The 25,801-nt window shown below is 43.2% G+C and overlaps 1 protein-coding gene across 1 annotated transcript in view; it reads left to right on the forward strand.

Annotated features, from left to right (window-relative positions):
• The window catches only part of EPHA6 (EPH receptor A6), a 784,796-nt gene that overhangs the window by 745,407 nt on the left and 13,588 nt on the right, over window positions 1-25,801 (forward strand). The window contains 1 exon segment of the mRNA XM_058555640.1: window positions 13,787-13,936. Within this exon segment, the coding sequence (XP_058411623.1) occupies window positions 13,787-13,936 (150 nt within the window).

Here is a 25,801-nt window from a genome sequence, read left to right on the forward strand (position 1 = left end):
ATGAAAAATATGAGCATAGCCATGCTGGAATGAAAGGAGCTTTCCTGCAAATTAGGATGTTATTTTTTAAATAGAATATTGGGTTTAACATCTCAGGTATTTTTCTACAAGCAGATATTTTTTCTTCCTAAACTCTCAGGGCTCTGCTTTAAGTTCAGTTTTGTTTACCAGAAAGATATGAGAATAAGTTGAATGCTGTGAAAGATGTTTACTTAGGGCAATAGCATGACAAGCAGAACTGAATACATAGCAACTTGCCCATCACATCCAGCTTTCCAGCCAACACCTGTGTTAAAATCACCAATGAACTGAAAAACCAAAGAAAATACAAAAATCAGACTGAGGCTTATAGATGAAAACCACCATGTCAAAAACAATCAAATAATCCTCTTTTGTGCTTAAATAATGGATGAAGCTTATGGTAACCATAACTGCTGTTTTTTGATGCCTTGAATTGCTTCAGCAACTTGACCTTGGGCTTCTTTCTCAGGAGTATAACATTGAGCCCATGTGAAGTCCTTTTCCCTGAGCAAATCTGTTGTCAGAGGAGGAAAAATAACTAAAAATTGATCCTATAGAATTTCATAAATGAAACACTGAAAAACAACCTTTCTGAGTGAAGTTTCTTTTTTCTACCCAGTACACATATATGTGTGAGAAAGCAAAACAAGACAAAAAGTTGGACACTGATCCTTCTTTCCCTTCAGGTAAAATGCTTAAACTGTAAATTTAATATGCACAAAACCGCACAAAAACCATTGTGGATTAAATCGGAAACGGTAAAAGGTAGATTGCTTTTTAAAATGACATTATTAATTTTGAATGTTATAAGAATTATTTCTAGTTTAGTTAGCAGGTCTTTAGAGGAATTGCTCAAATACATAAATTTAAAGTGCATGTAAATGATGCTTCTCTAGTGTATGATGGTCCTTGAGAAGAGAATTTTCCAAAATTAGTGTTTGAATACTCCTCCCTGCGTGATTGATTTGGACCCTCCATTTAGATGTGTTACGCTCAGTAAATGCCATCCCATTCTTCTCTGGAATGTGGCAAATATCTAACCAGAGAAACTGAAATAGATGTCTTCAATGTATAAAAACTTGGTGTCATATGTGATTGTTACAGAATTAGTGGATAATGCCACTGACTTTCTAGACATGACAAGACTTCCTGCTGCCTCTTCCCTCGATTTGTCACCTACTCCCCATGAGCAATCCACAGTGCGGTCAAAGGGAGCTAAAAAATCACAAAACAAAACCCCTAAGTTTATCACCTCGTTGCTTGAAGCCTTTCAGTGGCTTTCCATTGCCACAAGGAAAGGTCCAAATTCTTTAAATGCTTTAGGAAGCCTTTTGTGATCTTTTAAGCCCTTCAAGACCTCTACCCTCTTCCTCCTGTAGCCTCTGTCTCCCCCGTCCCACGCTCTGCTCTCCAGCTGCACTCAGCTTCTCTCAGTACCTCTGAATCTATTGTGCTCTCTCTTTTGTGCCTGCCTGGACCAGTCTTTCCTCCCCCATCCCTGATCTCCTCCTCTCCCATAACTCTTTTATTCATCTAACTCTAGTCTTCCATAGGGTCCAGGCCTAGACATCACTTTCTCTTGGAAGCCTTCTCTGCCTCTCTCTGGCAGGCACCTGTCACATTTCATAGCATCATCTATTGTGTGTCATTATTCCCCATAGATGATAAGCAATATCAGGATCTTATGCTACATCTCCAGCATTCCTTTAACTAATATTAATTGAGCACCTATTATGTCAGACTTACTTCTAAGCTCTGAGAAAACAGCAAGGAACCAAACAAACAAAGCCCCTGCCACAGGGAACTTGTATTCTGCACACATGAGGATTATTTGTTGGCAAGAACAGAGTAAAAGAAAACAGGACAGGAGAGGACAAAGAGAAAGAACAGATGGAGAAGAGAACACAGAGTGAAATCAGAAAGAGCCAGAGACATTCAAGCTGAAAATGGACAGGGCTCATGGAAATCCACCCTGATTGCTCAAAAGACCTCACCCACCACGAGATAGGCCCTCTTTTATTTATAACTTTGCTGCTGGCTTATGATATTATCATTTGAAGATGACGGAGATCATTCCTCGGTCATCCTACCTGCAGCCAGGTAGCCCCCGAGTTCTGTCGTGTTATGCCACTCAACATTCCAGCGACGTCCTCCAGAGCCACCTGCTGTCCGCAGTGAGCGAGTCTTCAGGACCCTATGATATACTTAAGCCTGAGCAAAACAAGCTAGAAGCTTATTTTAAAAGCATTGCTTTTCCAAAATTTATTCACTGGGAAAATCTGCTGTAAAACAGTGAATATGTTATGCAAGTAAAATTAGACCTTTCAACCTGCTTGTTATGATGCGTGATTGCACACACTTATTGCAGGGATTCTGCCAGAATTAAAAGTAATTTTATTTTTTTATTGGACATTTAGTACAAAAGGTCAAAAGAGAGGTTTAGGATTCCTATCATCCTTTATACTTAAAATCTAAAAAGAACTTATTCACACCAAATTTTACCACATGATGCAGATCTTTAACCCACAATAAAATTAAGGGGAAAACAAACAAACAAACAAAAGAAATCAGATCAAATTGTATATAATTTTTCATACTGAAATAGTGACAGATGCATCCCCAATTGTAAGATTCTATTTTCTAGTAACACATTTCAAGTTTTGGTGACCCTATAAAACTCCATTGCCTACCACTCTAAGTGTCTAACTGGGCCTTTGGTGACATGGCTACCGCTGACGTCCCCAACTTCATGACCACTGGTTTCCTCTTTGGACTCTAATCTGCAGCAATTTTAGTCAACTTGCAATTCCCTGGACACATTATGCTGTTCCACCGCTCTGTGCCCTTGAGCTCACTATTCTCTCAAAAGGGATGCCCTAGCCTCTTTGTCTTACCAGTCAAACTCCTTCTTTTTTAAACTCTACCTAAACGTTACCTCTATTGTGCCACCTTTCTGCTCCCCCCACAGCCATCCCCAACAGCTGAGCCCTTTTCTGCCAACAAATGAACCTTGCACAGACTTCTGTTAGAGCCCTTACCCTGCGCTGCCATCATTGTTTTCATCAACATCTCTGTTACTATAACGTGAGCTCCCTGAGGACAAGGCGCATGTCTTTGTGACAAGCATCTGGCATGTGAGATGTATTTTTTAAAAAGTTTGATCAGAAAAAGAATAAGAGAATGAATAAAGGGATGAATGAATCCCACCAATGACCTTAAGTGCCTCTCTGGGAGATGCCTTTTATAAACTGAAAATTCAGATGGAGAAATGTCCCTTTCTTCTTGTCCTTATCCTGAACCAAGTTCATAATGATGACTAAGAAGGAACTGAAAAGCGAAGTGTGAGTCCCACTTCCACAGTGCAGTTCTGAGTCTCTGCTTCTCCCTTTACATTGTTTGCCTCATTCATCCCATCCCGTCATCCCCTCAGCAAATAATCATTAAATTCCTGTTATAATCATAGCACCTTGTTAATTACTGCAAACTAGATTACAAAGAAGAATAAAAGACCCTCCAAGATTTTTATAAGCTTTCTGGGAAGACAGTACATCCACATTTTAAAAAGCCAATTACTATGCATAGAAGGTATACGGTGCTGAGTGCCAGAAGAGGAAGGCGGACGACGGTGTCGCAGGCAGGCAGGAGAGGAGCGGGCACGTTAGTCATGAGCCAAACAGGAGCTGAAGGGGGAGTTGACAGGACGGCGCTGCACGTTGGAATAATGGAGGAACAAAGATTTGACTAGGTAAATTTTCTCAACTCAGACTCTGAGGATGTAAGAAATCGGTCCTCCATATTTTAATCAATTTAACCCAACCAAAAAGTTATTCAGAAGACTAGCATTTTAATGATTCTCTCAGCCACAGTCTACCTTGAAAATAGATTTATTTGTATTAAACCTTTTTGGTATTTGCAGCTCCAGGTCCTTCCAGACTTTTCTCACGTTCTCGCCCACCTTTGGACGTGAGCCCCTGGGCCCTGTCCTCCCCACAGAGTGAGGCTTCCTCAGTCTTTGAGAAGACTGTGTGCCCTCCTCTTCTGAGTGTTCATGAGTCTAAGGAGCCGGTCCCAAGTAGACCGTCTCTGGAGATGTCACTGTGTCCTCTTGTCTCTCCTCCTCGGTTACACTCGCAGCTAGCCTTTCTGACAGTGGGTAATTTGAGGTCACGGCTCCACTCTGAGCTGATGTTTCACAACACTACATGCCACAGCCACCACAGAAGACCTGCTCCTCAGATGTGTTCAGTCAGAGCGCCGTGGGTCTGTCAGGAAGAGTCTCATTCAATGCAAAAGTGCCTGTGGGTACAGCAGTGCCAAGGAAGCAGAACGTTTCCTTGGACAGAAATGGAGGTTGTTCCTTCTCCTGTTTTAACTACTGGGGTATTATGTGTATTAACAGATCATAGAATTTTTTTTTAAATATTTTATTTATTTATTTTTCCCCCCAAAGCCCCAGTAGATAGTTGCATGTCACAGCTGCACATCCTTCTAGTTGCTGTATGTGGGACGTGGCCTCAGCATGGCCGGAGAAGCGGCGCGTCGGTGCACACCCGGGATCCGAACCCGGGCCGCCAGCAGCGGAGCTCGCGCACTTAACCGCTAAGCCATGGGGCTGGCCCCAGATCATAGAATATTAAACCTTGACATGCACCGCAAAATCACACAGCCCAACACCCTCAACTCACAGAGGATCTGTAACTTACCCAAGACCACACAGCAGATTAGTGAAAAAAGAGGGATGAGAAGCCAAGCGTTGGGCTCCTCTCCCCGCGTTGCACACGATCCCTCCAAATCAAGCACCCGTGGTTTATGGGAATCACCTGTGTATGCCTCAGAGTCCTAAAAGCTCTCTCCATCCTTTTTGAATATTTGTTTTCCAACAGAGCTTGCAGATAATCCTAGTATAAATATAGACACACCTCATTGTATGCCGTCTCTCTTCCTAATCACGGGATCTGAACTTTTCCCCTGGTAAACAGCATCCAACCATGGTTGGAGGAAGATGGTGTAAGTATTAATCACTGCTTACTGTTAGTGTTATTCTCACAGGGCAACGTGACAAGAAGGTGAAGTATTCACTCTTCAATGGGTACATCAGTGTGAGGCCATTCAGATAAAAATGCTTCCTAAATGCTCAAGCGTTGTGTACATGGAGAATTATATTATCATTTTATATAATATATTAGCATTTAGTGTTTTAAATGTCCCAATATTAATGGCCCAAAAGAATTAATCCTTTATGCCCCTTTATGATTTATGTGCATTTTTTAAAACTATGACTTCTGTGCTAATTTTCACAGGTCTTTGCCATAAAACTATAGAGGAGAAGCTTAAGAAAATTTCACTGAAATACACTGGGGAAGGAGTAGAGGGTCGCTAGTTTTCGGTAGAGCTGGATTCAAAAGAGAAAGAGAGAGAAAAACTGGGGAGAGAGGGAATAGGGGAGAGCACTACTGTCCAGAGAAGAGCGGGGAGAGCGTTTCACCTCTGTGAGGACCAACCTCCCCTTGGGATCTTACCAGACAGTCCATTTGTAAAACCATAATGAATGACGTTTTGGGAAAACTGCCCATCCTGTCCGTGGTGGTGAAGTTATCTGCACTCAGATACAGTGGGCAATCCTCATAATAACATGTATGTTTGTTTCTCACACATTACAGGAACATTGGGTCTTGCTTTATCTACCTCATATGATGGAATAGAAAACCCAGTTTAACAGATGTCCCACAGAATCATGTTATTCCCCTAATGACGTAGCACCTATGTTCTCATGGAAAAGGAGTACTAAGAACCAGATGGAAATGAATTATTTGCAGGAGCAATTTAGGAGGAAGCAGGTGAAAAAGATTCTAATTCTTGAGCCTTTGAGTAGCACGATAAGCACAGTTTTATTACAGGAACAAAAAATTTGCATTCACTGAGCTGTTTGTACGTTTAGACAATGAATGGAAATATAGTGTCATTCCAGGCAGACAGTGTGAGGAGAGGAGAATGAGGCAGTCTTTCCACAGTTAAGCATTTTTTTCAGAGAATGGAAAACAAAGCTAATGAGTTAGCTGTCCATGTTTATTTGAAGTCATTTCTTATCTGTCCCTATTCTTTATGAAAAAAATGGTCTAAATAAATTTCAAAAGTAGATAACTGTTTGCTTCATAATCAGACAGGGAGACTGGGTTAGAGTTAGAGTGGAGAGGGGACAGCAGCACCTTCAGGAGCCAGGAGGGTAATGGAAACAGGTCAAGTGTGTCTGATGAAAGACCGAGAGAGAGAGTGGTGTGGTGGTGCTCTGCAGAGCCCACACCCGTCTAAAGGCATTTAGAGTCACTAAAAAAACAAAAAAAAACTTGGCCATGAAAGACCTAACTGCAGGCCTATTTCAGCCCAAGGCCAAACAGTTGGTGAGCTCTGGATGCCTGAAATCCAAGACACTGAGACCTCAGTGAACGCCCACCCAAAGATCCCAGCACAGGGAGTGAAGGCCTGGAACCAGGAGGAACTGTTAGGAAGTCTTTGTCTTATGTAAAAGTACACAAATGGTTTGTTTCAGGTGTTTGTGGCCGAAAAAAATACTGTTTACCATAGATTTCTACAGTGCTCATTATCCTATAAAAATTGGTTATTAAGAACCAATGACTTGGGGCCGGCCCTGTGGCTTAGCGGTTAAGTGCGCGTGCTCTGCTACTGGCGGCCCAGGTTCAGATCCCAGGCACGCACCGAAGCACTGCTTCTCCACCCATGCTGAGGCCGCGTCCCACATACAGCAACTAGAAGGATGTGCAACTATGACATACAACTATCTACTGGGGCTTTGCGGGGGGGGGGGGGGCGAGGAGGAGGATTGGCAATAGATGTTAGCTCAGAGCTGGTCTTCCTCAGCAAAAAGAGGAGGATTAGCATGGATGTTAGCTCAGGGCTGATCTTCCTCACAAAAAAAAAAAAAAAGAACCAATGACTTATATTATTAAAATACTATGCCAAAAAAGGGTCTTCTGCTTACAGCAAGAGTGTCTCAATATGGCATCTGTGAATCCTGTGATGCTGATGCAAAATGGTGTGTGTGTGTCTACATCTGCATTTTTGAGGGGAAAAGGTTTGTAACTTATCCAGTGTGTCACAACCCCACAAAGAGAAACACTCAGGAAAACGCAAGAAATCCAGAGACAGTCATTATCAGGCAGGTCCAGCTGTAGGCAGAAATCTGGCTGCCAGCATTCAACCATAGATAATGCTCTTTGATGACAGAATTCTACCTGTGAAAGAAGAAGATGAATGAGATATGTCTTCAGCCTTGGAAGGGCATTGGAGGGGCAATGGCAGGAATGCAGGCGTGGGACCAACTCACTGGACCAAGATGCACAGATCTCCTCACCCTGGACCACACCAGGTCTGAGTTACCAGAACTGAGTCAGCTTGTCCATCAGCAGAACTGACTTGGCGCCTCTGGCCCCTAAAAGCCTTTGTGTGAGAAGCTCGCCCTGAGCCTGGGCCCTGTAGGGTGGGCTCAGTGACTCCAGGTGAGGGAACCGGGATGCTAGTCTGGCCTGGAAGCCAAGCAGGGGTCCAAAAAGGACAAATTTTAACTACATAGGTTAAGAAAACAAATAGTGTTTGCTGAGTGTCTGCCATGTGCTTGCAGCTAAGAGGAGCTTTGTGGGTACTGTCTCATTTAATCCATGTAATAATTATGTTATCTAGAAGCAAAATATGAGAAGCTTTCTCCTTTGCTTCTATGAATGAATTCATTTCATCATAGTCTTCAGTCTTTCTTCAAGGAAGAACAGATATTATCCCCGTATTTCAGAAATGGATGAAACTTCAGTACCAAAGTTGCCCTAGATCGGTTAGCCTCAATGAAGAAGGGGAGTACACACCCCTCTGAGAGCAGGGTGGGGGGATGTAGTTTTAAAAGGCTTACACCGTATAATATGGTTGTGCACTGTAATATTATAGTTTGTTGAATTGGGAATATAAACTAGAAAGAGATGCTCAGAGATGGACTTATTTCTTAAGATCACTAATTCTCAAGAGAAAGAAGAAAATCCCCCTAGGGAGGGTTGTCTGTATAACTAGTGTGTGTGAGATCTTTCTGTGATTTGTTGTGACTTCCAAGGACATCATAGTGAATTAAGGCAGAAGACCCCAGAATGTTGATTCCTCCACCAGTGCTCCCCAAACCAGACCACCTCTGCCACAGATAATCCCACTGATAAGAAATTATTAATGTAAAGTGATCTTTCAGTAAACACATTAATGCCTCTTTCGTCTGATATCAGTAAGTCTCCATATAACGAGTTTTCCAAATAACCAGTGGTTACCCATGAAGAGTTAAAAACAGAAGAGAAAAAAAATCAATGTCCTAGTTCCATATCTTTCTAAGATGTATTATCCATGCTGTTGCCTTTTTAAACGAAGAGCATCTAGGTTATTTTAATTCTTCCTTACCACTCAGGATCATCACTGTGACCATTAATGATTGGCCTGAAATGTAAAACGCGAGTGTGCTTGTCTCCTTTACTGTCTGTTATCAGACCACCTGTCACACAGTCTAAGTACAAACCCTCATGGTCTGTCTCCTTACAATGTGATGGGAGCTGAGAAACTGTGGGGAAATATTACAACTCATTATAGCTTACCATTTTATGATCATTAATTCAAATCCCCTCATTTTGCAGAGTTGAAATATGAGACTCAGAGTTAAGACTTGCCCAAGGTCACACAATGGATTATAGTAGAGTTGCATCTCACTTAGAATTTGCAGCTCAGAGGCTGGCCCCGTGGTGTAGTGATTAAGTGCATGTGCTCTGCTGCTGGCGGCCTGGGTTGGGATCCCGGGCGCGCACCGAGGCACTGCTTGTCGGGCCATGCTGTGGCGGTGTCCCACATAAAGTGGAGGAAGATAGGCACAGATGTTAGCCCAGGGCCAGTCTTCCTCAGCAAAAGGAGGAAGATTGGCATGGATGTTAGCTCAGGGCTGATCTTCCTCACAAAAAAAAAAAAAAAAGAATTTGCAGCTCATAAAGAAAAATATTGTTTAGTCAAAACTGCCATTAGAAATACCTTAAGTTCATCTTTAAGCAAAGTATATATGTTCTCTATACTATAATTCTTGTATTCATTGAAGTTTGGGTACTACAGAGACAGATTGAGAAAATAAGAAAAGGAAATTCTGCAGGCAGATTGTTATCTATTCAAACCATTTGCCTTTAAGATAACCATCAAATCCAGTGAATGAGAAATGGACAGAGTTTTTTTTTAAGGGTTCTTGTCTGTCAATGGAATTTTTCCATTTGGTTTCAGAATTAAGCCTCTCTAACCTTACTGTATTTCGGTTGATGGTTCCCTCTGCTGAAGATGAGAGGATTCAGTTCTAAAACTCAGATGTGAATTAAACACACCTGTACTACAGCCCCACTGGGGAGTGTAGGGTTTACGGGAATACAGGGCTCCTGGCTCCTCTCCCACACTTGTTCTCCTATAAGTCCACTACCTACTTCCTAGACAGCAAGCTCTGAGCATGACTTGAAAAACAGGAAAAAGGTTTGCTAACAACCCTTTCAGTAACGATCCATTGCTTCCTGTTTCTTCTTGTCCCCTAAGTGATTAAGCTTGCTGCACCAGGCGGGTGTCAGCAAATGAGAAGGCTTTTGAGCTACCTTCACTCATTTTGATTAGCATCTTTGGTAACTTTTTTGCTCATAAACATATGGTAAAGCAACATATAATGTTCCAATGATTGTGATTTCAAATCTAAAGTACTATTTATTCATTCTTGAAACCTGAAACAAACATCTGGTGGTTAATGCTTTCAGAAAAAAGTACCTTAGTGCATTTCCTCTGTCTATGACTCAAGATCATGGGCAAAAATAAGTAGATGAGATTAAGCCACAAAAGTTTGTTGGTCCATTCAATTAAAAACAGAAAAAAAAACTAGGCTTCTGTTTCCTCTAGAGTAGGAAAGGGTCAGAGACCATGTGTGCAGTAATCTTAGACCTCTTCCTTTCTGTCTCGTCTTGCACTTAGATGTAAACTATATCCAGTATATATCCCCCCATTAGAATAAAAGATTTCAACGCTTCTTTATCTCCATCCCATATATGCTCGGAATTATTCCCATTTGTGCATACTGTCAGGTTCGTGTTACCATGCACTTTTGTTAATTAGAATTGTATGTCCTACATTAAAATTTCTGTGCCAATTTTTCATACTTGAAGATTTATTCTAGCTCACACTTGCCAAGATGGCCCTTGGAAAAGAATTTGAAATAAAGATGTACTGTCCGTTTTACAATGTTGCTCATCATAGGAAAAAATATTTTGATTTTTTATAGGGGAAGTGTATTAGTCTACTAAGGCTGCCATAACAAAATACCACAGACTGGGTGGCTCAAGCAATAAAAATTTATTTTTCACAGTTCTGATCCAAAATCAAGATGTCAGCAGGTTTGGCTTCTCCTGAGGCCTCTCTCCTTGTCTTGCAGATGGCTGTCTTCTGGCTGTGTCCTCACATGGCCTTTCCTCTGTGCATGCACACCTCTGGAGTCTCTTCCTCATCTTATAAGGATGCCAATCCTATTGGATTAGGGCCCCACCCTTATGACCTCATTTAACTCTAATTGCCTCTTTAAAGGCCCTATCTCCAAGTATAGTCTCATTGGAGTTAGGGCTACAATATATGAATTTTGAGGGAACACAATTCAGTCCATAACAGGTAGTAATGCTCTTAATCAAACATTCTGTAATATCTTCCTCTTGAGGAAAAAAATAAAATCTTAGGAAGGAAAGTGATAAAGTTATCATTTATATGTGATACCAAGTTATATGAAATATAAATTTTTATGTGAATCATTTATGAGATATCATTTTGCAATGAATGCGCATAAAATAACCCTTAACTCTGCTTTTTAGCCTGTCTTAATAGAATTCACAAAGATTTAGCAAAGGAACAGCTCAGCAGACTAGCAGTTCATATTTCCACATACTGTTTGCCAGAAGAGGCAAAAAAAGTATCCAGAATCAGAAACACCAGACGAGACTGTTGTTCTTGCTTCTGCTCCAAAGTCAGATCTACAGATTTGGTCTTTATTCTCTGGAATTGTGGCTTCCACATTTTAAACAAGCCTGAGCCTGACTTAAGTGGCTTCAAAACACAGAGCCCCAAGACTGAGGCCTTGAGCACAAACACGCGGTGAAACAAAGCCTGGTGTAGGGCCGGTGCACAGGTACAAGTCAGAGTGCCCTGGTCCCCTCCCCAAGTACAGACCACATTGGCTTTCTCACAACACTACTTCATGTTCTTTTGTATCATTTACAGTGTTCTTATTTTCTGAATTCTTTCAATGCTCTGGATTAGGGCTGCCAGATTTAGTAAATCAAATATAGGCTGCCCATTTAAATTTGAATTGCAGATAAACAATGAATATTATTTTAGTATAAATATGTCTCATGCAATATTTGGGACACACCTATACAAAAAAATACATTCCTTCATGAAACATACTTATACTAAAAAAAGTATTTCTTATTTCTCTGAAATTTAAATTTAACTGTGGGTGCTATATTTTACCTGGCGACTCTATTTTGGGTTCAAGAATAAATCCTCCCCTTGCAACTCCCTCCCCCGGCCCACCACCCTCCTAAACGGCTCTCACCAACTTTGCAAATTTAATTTCCTGGTCGTAATTTGGTGCTGCCTTTGACCCCCACCCCCAAGCTGAAAGCCCCAGGCTCGGACCTCCTCACTGTGTTAAAACACTGAGGTTTGTTTGCCCAACTCTCCCCACTGCTGAAGAATTGATGTCTTTACATCAAGGCCCCGAAATACCATGATAACCATCGCAGACATGATGTGCTTCATAATGTGGGAGGAACCTCTGAACCCCTGAACCGTGGGCTCCATCTGCTTACCTGTAAAATCAGGGCACTGGATTCAGGTACCTTCCCCAAGTTTCCTTCTAACAGTTCCTTGTTGCAAGTCTTTATGATGAGGGTTCCATGAATGCTCTCCTTTGCCTGCGAAACCTAAGTGGATGCATCTCCTTTCTCTGCAAGTAAGCAGTGTTGGGATGACTAGGGAAGCAGCGTTCAGATGGCTAAGGAAGCAGCATTGAGATGACTAAGGAAGCAGCGTTGGGATGACCGAGTAAGTAGCGTTGGGATGACCGAGGAAGCAGCGTTGGGAGGACGGAGGAAGCAGCGTTGCGATGACCGAGGAGGCAGCGTTGCGATGACCGAGGAGGCAGCGTTGCGATGACCGAGGAGGCAGCCTTGGGATGACCGGGGGAGCAGCGTTGGGATGCCCGGGGGAGCAGCGTTAGGATGACTGAGGAAGCAGCGTTGGGATGACCCGGGGAGCAGCGTTGGGATGCCCGGGGGAGCAGCGTTGGGATGCCCGGGGGAGCAGCGTTGGGATGCCCGGGGGAGCAGCGTTGGGATGACCGGGGGAGCAGCGTTGGGATGACCGGGGGAGCAGCGTTGGGATGTGGGATGACCGGAGGAGCAGCGTTGGGATGTGGGATGACCGGGGGAGCAGCGTTGGGATGTGGGATGACCGGGGGAGCAGCGTTGGGATGCCCGGGGGAGCAGCGTTGGGATGCCCGGGGGAGAAGCGTTGGGATGACCGGGGGAGCAGCGTTGGGATGACTGAGGGAGCAGCGTTGGGATGCCCGGGGGAGCAGCGTTGAGGTGACTTAAATAAACAGTGTTGAGATTACGAAGGAAGCAGTGTTTCCGTTACTCGGTTAATGGCTCGCCCTTAAAGACATCAGACCTAAACTCCTCAAGGCCAAAGCACGCGCCCTTTACTTCCTCCCCGCTCGCCCGACGCCGCCTGCCCCCGGCGGGCGAGCAGACGCGCCGTTGCGCCCAGGCGGGACCTCCCGCGCGGCCGCGGAGCGTCCTTCCCGGGACCCGCGGCCCGAGGCGAGCGCTGCTCCCCTTCGCTCCCGCCATCTAGTGGCGGCGCCCTCGTCCGCTCAGCTGAGACTGCAAGTCACAGGATGAATTGTTTTCTTCTTGTCGTTACAGTAAAAAGGGATTCGTAGAGGGTTTCAAGAGATAAAATGTAACAAGTGTTGATAAAAAATAAATATAGCACAATAGCAGACTTTAATACCTAAATAGTATATTCATGCAATTTAATCTCTTTAATATGTGCAAATGATAACTTGAACACTGTAGAACAAAAATATAAACTAGCCCAAAGTGTTCTAAAGAAAGATTAGCCTTCTCAGGCGCTCTTGTATAATGTTCAAGGATTGTTTTATTTAAAATAACTATAATCACAGCAGATGGAAAAACAGTTCTGATACACACACAACTGGGAGAGAATGTCTCAGTTCTGTATTTAACCGTTTGTCTTGAATCAAGTTAGAACTTATTACCGTTATTATTTATACATGCAATACAATGTTTAATGAATGTTGAATGATATTTAGTTTTAATGTCCTATAAATTGGAACTTTATTCAGATGGCATGATAGTGGGTTTAATTGTGTGAATCTAAAGTGAAAATAAATTTCTCTAATGAATGAAATAAAATATTTCTGAAGTGTGACTTATTTCCCATTAAAGCTGTTTTCACTGAATATTATAGGAAAAATATTTCTGACATTTTAACATTGTTCTGGTTTTCTTTTTCTTTTCATTTAAAATGCCAAGGCTGTCGTGCAGTACTTAGATCTTTCTAACAAAAGACATTTGATTGGAACCCCACTTCATTTTTTAATACACCTGTGAGCCAGCTGAAACATCTCTGATTTGTTTTGCAGGGTGGGAAAATCCCCATAAGGTGGACTGCCCCAGAAGCAATCGCCTACAGAAAGTTCTCCTCGGCAAGTGACGCGTGGAGCTATGGCATCGTCATGTGGGAGGTCATGTCCTACGGAGAGAGACCTTATTGGGAAATGTCTAACCAAGATGTAAGTGCCACCGCTGGTTACACTGCCATTTTGTGAGTGTAAGCACACTAGCACCGAGGGGGAAACACTCAGATTAACCCTATCTTCCCAAGAGTTGCTCAGGGTCTGTGGCTGAGCTTGAGAAGCTGAGTGACCTCTCATTCGAGCTGTTTGGTGTGGTCGGGGCCAGCTGACCAGCTTTGCCACGTGAGTGCCTGACCCACAGCCTACAGCTGGGGCTCCCACACGCTGTTCTAATGCAGCCTGGCTGTGCCTATGCAGCAGCCTTAACCTGCAAGTAACACGAAGATAGAGGAGTGTTTGTCTTTCATTTCCTCCTTAGGGCAAGTTGATGCACCACTGTGAAGAGCAAATTAATTTAGACTCGATATCACTGAGAAGAAAAAGAGAGAATGCTCTCAGGCCATGTACTATCAATATATGTCATTTAGTGTGGTTCTTTTGAGATACATGACCCTCTATGCAATCTGCTCTTTTTCTATTTTCTCTATAAAAATTACCTTGGTGGTTGATATTATGGAACAGGATGGTTAACACACATCTGACCTCCGTGACTTGTCCAAAGTGATAGAGACAGTAGTCAGAAAATGCAAGTACACTGACAGTGCAGATAAGTGTGCTGTCAGAACTGGAAGTATACTAATTTCCTGTTCCCTCACCCCAGAATTCAGACTCTTCGTCCACTCACTTGCCTTCCTCAAAGTGTCTCATGGTTCCTGAAACAGTAGTAATGGGAAATCACCTCCAACGTGGTTCTGGATGTTCGTAGGTGAAAACAGACCCTGTAACTATAGAACACCCTCAGAACACAACTACTGCATCATCTCTTTCCTTTCTTCCCCTGAACTGCTTGAGCAGCACCTCCTCACCTCCCACCTTGTTGCTCCATCCCAACCTCAAGTTGTCCAAGTATCATAAGGACTCAGTCACAGCAGAAGTTCTTCCTTTTCTAGTGCCAGGCACAGAGTCCGCGTTTCGGTTAGCTCAGCATGGCTGTTGTTTCTCCCTGCCACACGGCGTGACTTTGGAAGCTGAGTCCTGCTCAGCCCTGTGGGTGCCCGCTGTCCCTGTGGGGACAGCCCTGTAGGTGCCCGCTGTCCCTGTAGGGACAGCCCTGTGGGTGCCCGCTGTCCCTGTGGAGACAGCCCTGTGGGTGCCTGCTATCTCTGTGGGGACGCCAGGTCCAGAAACCTCCCTGGCAACAGGTTTGAGGTCATACACACGCTCAGCCATTGCTCCCCAAAGCACATCATCAAGCACACAGCCGTGTGGCTGGGTCCTGCAGAGAGTCAGCCCTCAGTACAGAACGAGCCGTGACCAGCAACCTCCGCTCCATGCCCAGCACTGAGACTCTGATCCAGGTCATCTGCCGGGAGCCGACTATCCTTCAGAAATTTTATTTGAAGGATCTCATGGCTCTTCCCTGCCACTGGGCCTTGTTTGGGGCAGCTTGTGACCAGCTCTCCAACTCTTCTTAAAATTGAGTCTCAAAAAGCAGAAATTTGTCCCTTCTCTCCCAGAAGAAACTCGTCTTATTTTCTTTTAACCAGTTATCTGAGATGACAGAAGCCCTGGATTCAGGTCCTATAGTTCCTGCTCTACTCCAACCCCAGGGTAGTGTTTGCCTACCTATCTTCTCTGACATGACTAGAATGGGCCGTTCAAGCAAATCTCCAGAACAGAAAGTCCTCCTCCAGACGAGTCAAAGTCTTCACTGCGCAGAAGAGCCCTCACTTCAAGTCCCTCCCTAACTGGTGCTGCATTTAGTCCTTGTCTTAACCAATTCTCTGTCAGACTTAAAATTAAGAATTGCCTAGGGCCGGCCCGGTGGCTTAGCGGTTAAGTGCGCGCAGCTCCGCTGCTGGTGGCCCGGGTTTGGATCCCGGGCGCGCACCGACGCGCCGCTTCTCCGGCCATGCTGAGGCTGCGTCCCACGTACAGCAACTAGAAGGATGTGCAGCTATGACATACAACTATCTACTGGGGCTTTGGGGGGAAAAATGAATAAATAAATAAAATTAAAAAGAATTGCCTAACTCAGAGGGCTCCAAACTTGACTAATAATATACTCTCACCAGCAAAAAGTTCTTGAGCATTCACAGCTGACATGTGTGTATTTACTTGCACATTATGTACAAATACTACTGTACTAATATATTCATTTATTCACTTAAAAATATTTACTGGATCCCTTCTCTGTTCCAGGAACTAGAGCTACAACAGAGAACAAATGTTACACCTGGAAGGAACTATAAAGGTCATCTAGGCCACCCCCAGTCCAAATTGGTCATGAGACTGAGGCCTAGAGAAGCGTCATGATCTCCCTAGAATCGCACAGCGAGTGACGGTAGAAGTAGGTGCTAACGAGCTTCCAGCGGAAGTCAGGGACGAGGAGACGGGAAGAGCAAGGAGCTGCTGCTTTCTTGGTGGTTTGGTTTACAGTCCGTCTGGATCCCCATATGGGGCCAGAGATTTCTCGTCCTCATGGAGCCTACATTCTAGTGAGAGGGAGACGGAGTGCAAACAAAGTAAATAAGTAAAAGATACAAGGTGTAACATGATAACCACTGCTGCTTTGGGGGAAAAAAGCAAGAAAAGAGGATGATCAGTGCTAGGGGCTTGGTTTCAAATATGTCATATATATTGCCAAATACATTCATAAAAGTCATACCTTTTTGGTCATAAAAGCCCTAATTTGTCATTCGCATTAGACATTCATAAGTAGTCTGTCCTGTAATAAGATGACACAAATAAACATAAAGAGAAGTTCCATTGTTTTTCCTGCCCCTGGATTTTCACTTTACTGCCTGGGGTACATTGTGCCACCAACGTAGTGGCCACGGCCATCGTTATGTAGACTATAGTTCAGCCATGAAAGTCACTTAACTAAATGCTTCAGTTTCATGACCAATAAATACAATAAAAGGACTGAGCTAGGTGATTTTTAATATTCCTTTTAACAGTAACATGCTATGATTCTATATTCTCTGGAGAAATAGTTATCATACTTGTCTCTGCAAAGGAATGATTCGTGTTGTTCTTTTCTGAAGTTTAGAGCATTACTGAATCCGTGGAGGTGCCAGGAATCAGGTGGGACTTCCACAGAGCAGAGTGGACACAAGTAGAGATACGAGAGCGCAGGGCAGATTTTTTAGGAGAGCAGTCTTTGAGGGAAAAAGCCCAAATGTGTAGTTTCCGACATAGTGGGGACAAGTAGAGATACCAGAGCATAGGGCAGATTTTTTAGGAGAGCAGTCTTTGAGGGAAAAAACCCAAATGTGTAATTTCCAAAATAGACCACCATATGAATTGTTCTTAATTGTTGCCTAGAGTGGTCCAAACCCCATTGTCAACCCCTTCCTTCCTGGATCTTGCCCAGCAGTTTACCCAGCCATTTTGGCCGGGTGTATTGATGATCTGTGTCCAAGATGACCATTTAGAGAGTGATTCTATCTATTGAATCTCATTTGGCCACAAAGACTGTATCTGGAACCAGAAGGAGCTGCTGCATCCAGGAATAGATTCCTGACATTAAGCCCATTCTCATTCGTTCAGGATTGCCAATGCCCACAGCACAGGCTGAACACTTCCTCCACCCAGAGCTTCATGTTTGTCGAGGACCAGGTAGGAGCTAAGCTGATTACTTTCATGGGCTTTGAGTGGTTACTGAAAAATATTCAAGCAAGAATATGAAATAAGAGGAAAACAAAAAGGTATTGGGGAAAAAAAAAAAAACCGAACCTTTGAGGTCCTCGGATCAATACAAGACTACAGGAAAATAGTAGGAGCTAAAATCTTTTATGTATCTTGTGAATATTTTTTGCTGCTGCAGTAAAGAGAGTTGGAATTCTGTTTAGCTTAACATATTGGAAGTCAGCATATCTGGGACAGATCCTGTAGCCAGAACTTCTGTTTGGAAGCAGATGTAGCTTAATCATAACTTTCCCAGCTGCCCCCCTCCAGCTCTGGTTAGTCCCCATTTGTCCTGCATTTCTCATCTGTTTGGTCAGAGTACAGGGTTAGGTTTGACTTTCTGCAACCAAGGTGCATTTTAAATTAGGAAAGCAATGTTTTGGATAGTAAAAATTCAACTATGTTCTGTTTGAATATTTTATATTTTTACTACATTTTGGTGAATTTAACTAAGCTATTGGCTTAGCTAAATATGGAATGTTAACATGCTTTATGTTTTTAAATGAGCTTAGGAAATTTCAGATAATTTTTATTAAATAGTCCCTCCATTCTGCAGACTGTGGCATATTTTATTACAACTGTGAGTTTGCAGAATCTGTTTCAGTGAATAACATAATAAGTTTCCCAGAGGTCAGTGGTCTTTTACATTAGGGAAACGAAAAGACAGAAAACAGCGTGCTCAGGAGACGTCCATGGAAGGCCCCACAACATAACAGCAGGTGCATCTGCTCAGCCCTTGAGCAGTCACTTATTAGCACAGTCGCTGGACCAGGTGTGCTCTGGGGCAGGCATGAGAGTCAGAAAGCCCAGCCCTCACTCTCACAGAGCCCACCCTGTAGGTGAGGAGATGAAGTATGGCCTTTGTAAGTCTTGTCCCTGCCCCCAAGTAGAATGTACACTCCTCAAGGATAGACCTCATGCCTTCTATCTTTTTTTTTTTTAATTGAAACATTATGTGAATGCAAAATAGTTATTTTTTTAAATATATGCCCCAAAAGCTCGTGTACTCTATTATTCAGGGTTCTTTTGATTGCGAATGGTGGAAACTCAACCCGAACTAACTCAAGTAAAAATAAGGAAACTATTTCACTCATGAGACTAAGAAGATAGTTTAGTGGTTCTGGATCCCGGAGATCTTGCAGGGTCTTTAGTGCTTCCCTACGTCCATTGACCCCATTTTCTCCTACTGAAAAGGTCTTCTTTGCTGTATTCTTCACACTCCAGGGTTCAGCATGCCAGCTTAACACCTCAGCAGAGTAAGACCGTCTCTCTGTGAAAATTCATATACCAAACCCAGAGAAGAATCTGGTTAGCTCTGTTAGGGCCCTGCCCAACCCTGAACCAAAATCATTCCAGGCGATGGATACTATGATTGTCACAGCTAATCATAGTATGTGCCAGCCTGTGCATTCAGAGGTGGGCGGAGCACTGTGATTGGCAATTTCCCCATAATCACATGGATCGAGGAAGGAAGACACCAAAGGAAAGCAGCTGTGCTGCCAGAAATATACTGTATTGTCCTTTTGGGGCATACATTGTTTTCAAGAGCAAGTTTATTTACTGCAACATCAAATGGCACCAAAATATTAACATTGTGTATCGTTGTATTCTAGTAAGGCGGCAGATATATCGGAAAGATCACGAGAGCTTTAGAGCAGGGTTTCTTAACCTCAGAACTAGTGACCTAGTGTCATGTTGAACTGAATAATTCTTTGCTGTGGGCTGTCCTGTGCATTGCAGGATGTTTAGCAGCATCCCCGGCCTCTACCCACTAGATGCCAGTAGCACCCTCCCGTTGTGACTACCAAAAATCTCCCCAGACATTGCCCAGTCAGAGATGGGGTACAAAAATCATTCTCAGTTAAGAGCCACTGCTTTAGAGCTGGAACAATCTGAGTTCAAATCCCAGCTCTGCAATTCACTGGCCATGTAATCTCAGGCAAGTGGGTTAAGCTTTCTGAGAAACTGTCTATAATGAGGTTCAAAATAACTGCAGGATTTGAAAGAATTAGAGATAATGTATGTAAAGCACTTGGTTTAATTAATCAATGATAATAATCATAGCTTGCATCTTCTGAGCTTATTATGAGCCAAGTATTTTAGATTATTAGCTCGTCTAATCTTCAAAATAATTCTTTAAGGTAGATACTATTATTACTCCCATTTCTGGGTAAGAGAACTGAGGCTTAGCAAGTTTAGGTAATTTACCCAGGGTTACTTAGCTGGTTAATGGGGAACCTGCACTTCAAGCCCCGCTGCTCCTAAGTGAAGGCTCGTACCCTCTTGGCTATATGGTGGGAATCTGATTTTCAAGGGGTCTCCGTACCACAGAAGTCCTACACAGTGAGATCAAAGCATCTTAATGATGTACCACTCCATCACAGAGGAGTGTTCCCATCATTTCCTGTTAGCAAAAGAATGTGGACTGACTCACTGTCAATCATTTCTGCAGTATTTTGTGTCTCGATACTAAAAGTTTATAAAATGTACTATATTTATTATATTTCTTAAAAGTATTTAAGGCAGTAGCTTAAAATCAAATTCTAACGGTTAGCCTATCACCAGAAACATGCCACAGGCACATTGAAGGTGTCAGCTCCTTGCTGCTTTCCATTATTCTTTTTCTTTCTTTTTCAAGGTGTTGCAAGGTTATGGTTTATGTTATTTTCATCCAAGTTCCAAGTAATTGCTGTTTACTCCATAACAGGAGCACATCGTGTTTTTCAAGGTGTTGCAGGGTTATGGTTTATGTTATTTTCATCCAAGTTCCAAGTAATTGCTGTTTACTCCATAACAGGAGCACATCGCAATGCTGGGCGCTGCACAGGCTCCAGAAATGACACAGCACCGCCGGTGCTCCAGCGCTTGCTCTGCGTAGCGTGCTCACTGGAGGAAAGGGGGGCAGAGCAGGAGCAGCAGGCGACATTAGACACCAAGTCCCCACAGAGCCAAGACGGGGAAAAACCGAGCACCACGTGCCTGAGAGGCCACGAGGCTCCAACTAATGATCCAAATACAAGACTCAAGTCTTGGGTTCTGTGCTCTGTTTTTTCCCTGATGTGACGCTGTTTTTAAAAAAAATAGAAAACAATTCTCCTTGAAGCGATTTGAAAGGCAGATGCCTCCCGGGTCTGGTCTCCTTCGGGCACAAGCTGCTGAGCAAGTTCATTTCCCGAGAGAAGCAGCTCCAGGGAGCAGTGCGTGTGAGCCGCAGAGGGCGCAGAGGGCCGCCTCAGTGTTTGGGGTTTTTTTTCCTCCTTACTTTTCAAAAGCTGTTATGTAATAACGGGTTTTGCTTTATATTGCTTTCTGAAGCTTACTTGAGGGAAAAAATTAGACTTTATTCTTTAAGATTTTCTTTTTATAGGTGATGTGGTTGGAAACAACCTTTTGACCTTATCTGAATTGATTCTTTTTTCAAAATTCAAAAAGGAAAAAAATCACCTTTTCCCATATGTCTTGTTTGTCCTCATAATTCTATAACCTTTCTCAATCATAGGTCAGTACTTCAGCCAAGAATGGCGGATGGTAGAATCCACTTACCTAGAAATGCAGTATGATTTTATGACTCAGAGAGTCCAGTCATTTCCAATTTTTGTCTCTGATTAGATTTTCCAAACTCTACTTTATTATGTAATGGTCCTGGCGTAATGATCTGTGTAAGATACGGTAAATTGCTAAAGGCCCATTCCCATGATTTCAACCTTCCATATTACAGAGGGAATTTTTGCATCTATTTGAATATATATTCTACCAAAGCAATTTTCAAAATGGCCTTCCTTTTCTCAATATTTCAATAATTCCTCTATTGGTACACAGGCAATAGCAGCATTTTAATTACATGCATACTAATTACACTAGCATGATGCATGTCTGTACAGAGGCAGGAGTGATAAAGGATATTATGGGATGCAATCCCTCACCGCTGTAAATAATTCAAATACTGAAGTCCCAAGGAGAGGAAACCAGTAACCAATATGTTACCACCACAGCATAACTTTCAAGGGAAGTTTTTTCACTAAATGACCACAAAGCTAGAATATGTATACATGCCAGCATCATTTTCATAAAAAATTAATTATACCTTCCAGTTCTGTTTGGAAGAAATATATTTACAATCCTTAGCTCTTATAATTTTTATTCCATCTTTTGTTCTCTTTGGAGCATTTACAGAGAGGGCATCTTAAAATCCCCTTTTCCTTTGTACTCATAAACTATTTTTCCATAACTTTTAGATATTTTTAGTGGGCCCAGGAAGTATATTTTTTACAGTTGTCTAGTATCTTTCTAAAATCAAAATGATGCACCAGTGAAGAAACATTTGGTTTTTTCCCAAAGAGTGCTTGGGAAAATGGCCCTGAGTTTTAAGAACGTTGGCTTCTTACAGAAAAAATAGTTTCAAAAATGTATATTTGGAACATGTGTTTATATTTCGAAACAAATATAGCTTGTTGGAGGGGATCTGGCACAGTAAGGAACATCGTGGTTCCTCCCAGTCCTCCCAGTCGTGGGTTACAAGACTGCACTCTGTCCGGTCTGGATTCTTGTCTCCCTGCACTCAGAGCTCTGTGGGAAACAGTCCTTTCAACGGAGGCCAAATCTAGATCTGGAGATTACAGGACCTCGAGGTCAGGAGATGTTAGCAAAGGCCTGCAGAGTAAGCCTTCCGTTTCATTAGCTCTAGAGATGCAGCTTTTTGAGCTGAAAGGTACTATTGCTGGCACTGAGTCCTGAGACTTGCCCACGCAGAGCTTGTTGGTGACAGTTGAGGACTTTGACACAATTCAGGTGACCTTCACTATGGCTCTTTCCTACTTACCCTGAAGCAAAGTTATGTAGAAGGTGTGAGTTATCTCAGTCTCAGGAGGTGTGACCCCAACTGTCAGGGGTGAAGATTTTCCAAATGATGAATGGTGTTGTGAACAACCTTTAACCTATGACAGTCCTGCACCTGTCCCGGTACCGTCCACTCACTCAGCAACCTGAAATGTGGTGACCTACCGAGGACCAACACTCTCCATTTTTCATGGGTCCTTGACATTCTATTGTGACTTCCAAAAAATGAGGTTTGAGCACTGTTGTAAGTGTGTAGTTTTTAGAAATTCTTTATCTTAAAGTTAAAAAGGAAATCATAGATTTCCATGCCCTAAGGATTTACAAATCACAAATTAGCCTCTGAAAATGTGTTTTCTGTGTGTGTCTTATTCTTTCTCCATTCTGTCCTCTTTCTTCTTAATGTACACTGAATGTCGTTGGAGTCGATTGCCTTTGACTGAATTTTTTTTTTAATTCTTTCAATTAACCATTTTTATTTTGTTTAGTTTATTTATTTATTTATTTTGTGAGGAAGATCAGCCAGAGCTAACATCTGTCGCCAATCCTCCTCTTTTTGCTGAGGAAAATTGGCCCTGGGCTACCATCTTTGCCCATCTTCCTCCACTTTATATAGGACGCCACCACAGCATGGCTTGACAAGTGATGCGTTGGTGCGCGCCCGGGATCCGAACCTGTGAACCCCGGGCCGCCGAAGCGGAGCGCACACACTTAACCAGTATGCCACTGGGCCAGCCCCGCCTTTCACTGAATTTTTAATCCTGGATGTTGGAAAATATTGAATAAGAAAATAAGTATAGGATTATAAATGTTACTTATTTATATCCACTTCTTTCCTTCCTTTCTTCTTTTCCCCCATGTAAATACAACCTTAATATCACATATCAGGAAAATATATTACCAGTGTTTTCAGTAGTATTGTATCATGAATCCAAATATCCTAATATCCTAATAAGTCATCATTATCACAGAAAGTAAGTGTGTACTGGGACCCTCTGCCTCACCAGCCCCTTTCTCCCTGAAATTATAGGTTTCCCACAAAGTCGTGATGAATATTTAGGGGGAAGATTAAAAAAGATCGTTTCACATTTTGTTTACTAGTGTATATTTCAGTCCTTGCTAAAATTTTGAGACAGTTTCTTTTAAAAGAAAGTATGAGAAACCAAATTCAGTGTACTTCTCTTTTGGAGATATTTAGCAGGCTTATAAAGCGTGATTCCCTGCACAGCCCTCGCAGCCCTTGTGTCACTGGACTCCTCAGGGGTGTCTCGGCGCCTCCGTGTTTGCTGGCTTTAATGAAAGGCGCACACTGCCTGCTTTGATTCAGGAACCATCAACACAGGTGGAAAACTCATCAGATTCAGCAAGAGCAGAGCAGTCTGCTACGTGCCCCGAGTGAGCCCGATGTGGATTCTAGGCTGCTCAGAATTGCGGTGTCGATGACGAGGGACCAGGACAGTCTACTTAGAATAACCAGCCAGGTTTTAGAGAATCATTTCTGACAGAATCGACGTCCTTCTACCTCTGCGTGGAAATCATCACTGCAGTCATTTTCATATTTTTCACTTCATTTTAATTTTCTTCTTACATTTTTAAATGAGGGTATGACCTTGTATAACTCTTCTCCAAAGGATGACAGCCTACAACTGTCATAAAACCAAACTGGTACAGAATTGTCTCCCATTAATTATCACCTCTTCACATCCTAAAACAACCACCTCAATTAGTCTTTCAGACAAAGCACCCTACGTGCTCCTGCCTCCCTGTCAGTCCTTAACTGAGGAATAAAACAAAACTTCTCACAGAAGACAGTTTATGAAGATAAAGGCTTTCTCAAGCTGCCCCTACAACACAGCCTTTGTAGATCATGTGTAGGACGGCTGGAGCTCCATCCTTGGGCTTGACAAGGCGCTGGCCAGATGCTTGAAACATAGGAAAAAAGAAGCAGTCGCGGTGTTGAGGCGCTCAGGTCACCCGGCTGAGAGGCCGCGAGTGTCCCGCAGTGGCCAGAGGTGAGGACTGAGACCAGGCTCGTGGTGAGCCACGGCAGAATTTCAGGCGTGAGAGCACCCTGAGCATGGTAGCCGTCAGCAGGATTGCTCTGCGTGCACTGTGGGAGAGGACGGGAGGAGGATGGTGGAGACAGGAAGACTAGTTAGGAGGCTGATGCAGTGATCACAATGAGACATAAATCATTTGAAGAGAGGATTAAAAATGGAGCAGATTTAAAATATAGGAAGGTGATAGAATCAGCATGACTTGATTTTGAGCATGGGGGAAGGCAGAGGCCCAAATGACTCCCTGATCTCTGACTTGGGTCACTGAAAGAAGAGTGGTACCCTTTGCAAAGGACAGAAATCCCAAAGGAGGATCAGGGTATGTTTTGAACAAAATAGACCCAAGGCCGCTGTGTGGCGCCTTATGAAGTGGTGTGTCCTATAGGTGATGGATACGGAAGTCTGAGAGGAAGCTGAGCTGGTGCTGCTGCAGGCGCAGTCATGGCACAGGGGGAAGGTGTGTGAGAGCGTTAACAGAGGCCTCAAGATCCAACTCCAGGAACGAGTCAAGAGTGGGGCTCAAGACTCAGGACAAGCTTTCCCGTCCACTGCCGTGATTCAGAGCTACCAGGAGGATACTAGTGGTCCATTCTTTGAGGAATTACTAGCTATGTGATGTTGACCCAATCTGTTCATCAGTTTGAGCTTCAGTTTTCTTACCTATACAATATGTATAATCGTACTCACGTCATAAGGTATTTTGAGACCTAAATAAAGTAAGCTATGTGAAAATGCCTAGCCCAGAGCTTGGTGGTTAATAAGCTCTCAAAGTTATACATGTTACTTGAATCTGAAATCGGAGAGCTCATAGAAAGTTGACTCATCATCGCTCCAGCCCCAAAACTGCTTCTCCTCCTGTGTCCTCCTGTCTCTCTCTTTACCAGGTAACAGAGTCAAAATCCTAGAAGTTCTTCGTTTCTCCTCCATCTCCGGCCACATGTAATCTCGCCCCGTCCTGTATTCCTGTCACATCAGTCCACTTCTTGTACACCACGGCCACTGCCTCCACTGAGGCCGCCCTGATCTCTGTCCTGGGTCATGCGAGCCTCTCACCTGGCCACCATGCCCCTCCCCTCACTCTGTGCACTGCAGCCAGAAGAGCAATTTACTTGCTAAAATCCTTTTCCCCTTTGCAGAAAGTCTGTTCATAGCATACAAATCCATTCGTGATCTCAAGGAATATAATTTTTACTTAAGCTTCCAGCCTCAAATCTCACCATTCCTCTCGTTGAAGACTCTTCCAGCTGCAGGAATCTACTTTCGTTCCCTGATCAGCTCACGT

The sequence above is a fragment of the Diceros bicornis genome, chromosome 15, assembly GCF_020826845.1.
Source record: "Diceros bicornis minor isolate mBicDic1 chromosome 15, mDicBic1.mat.cur, whole genome shotgun sequence".
Taxonomy (NCBI): domain Eukaryota; kingdom Metazoa; phylum Chordata; class Mammalia; order Perissodactyla; family Rhinocerotidae; genus Diceros; species Diceros bicornis.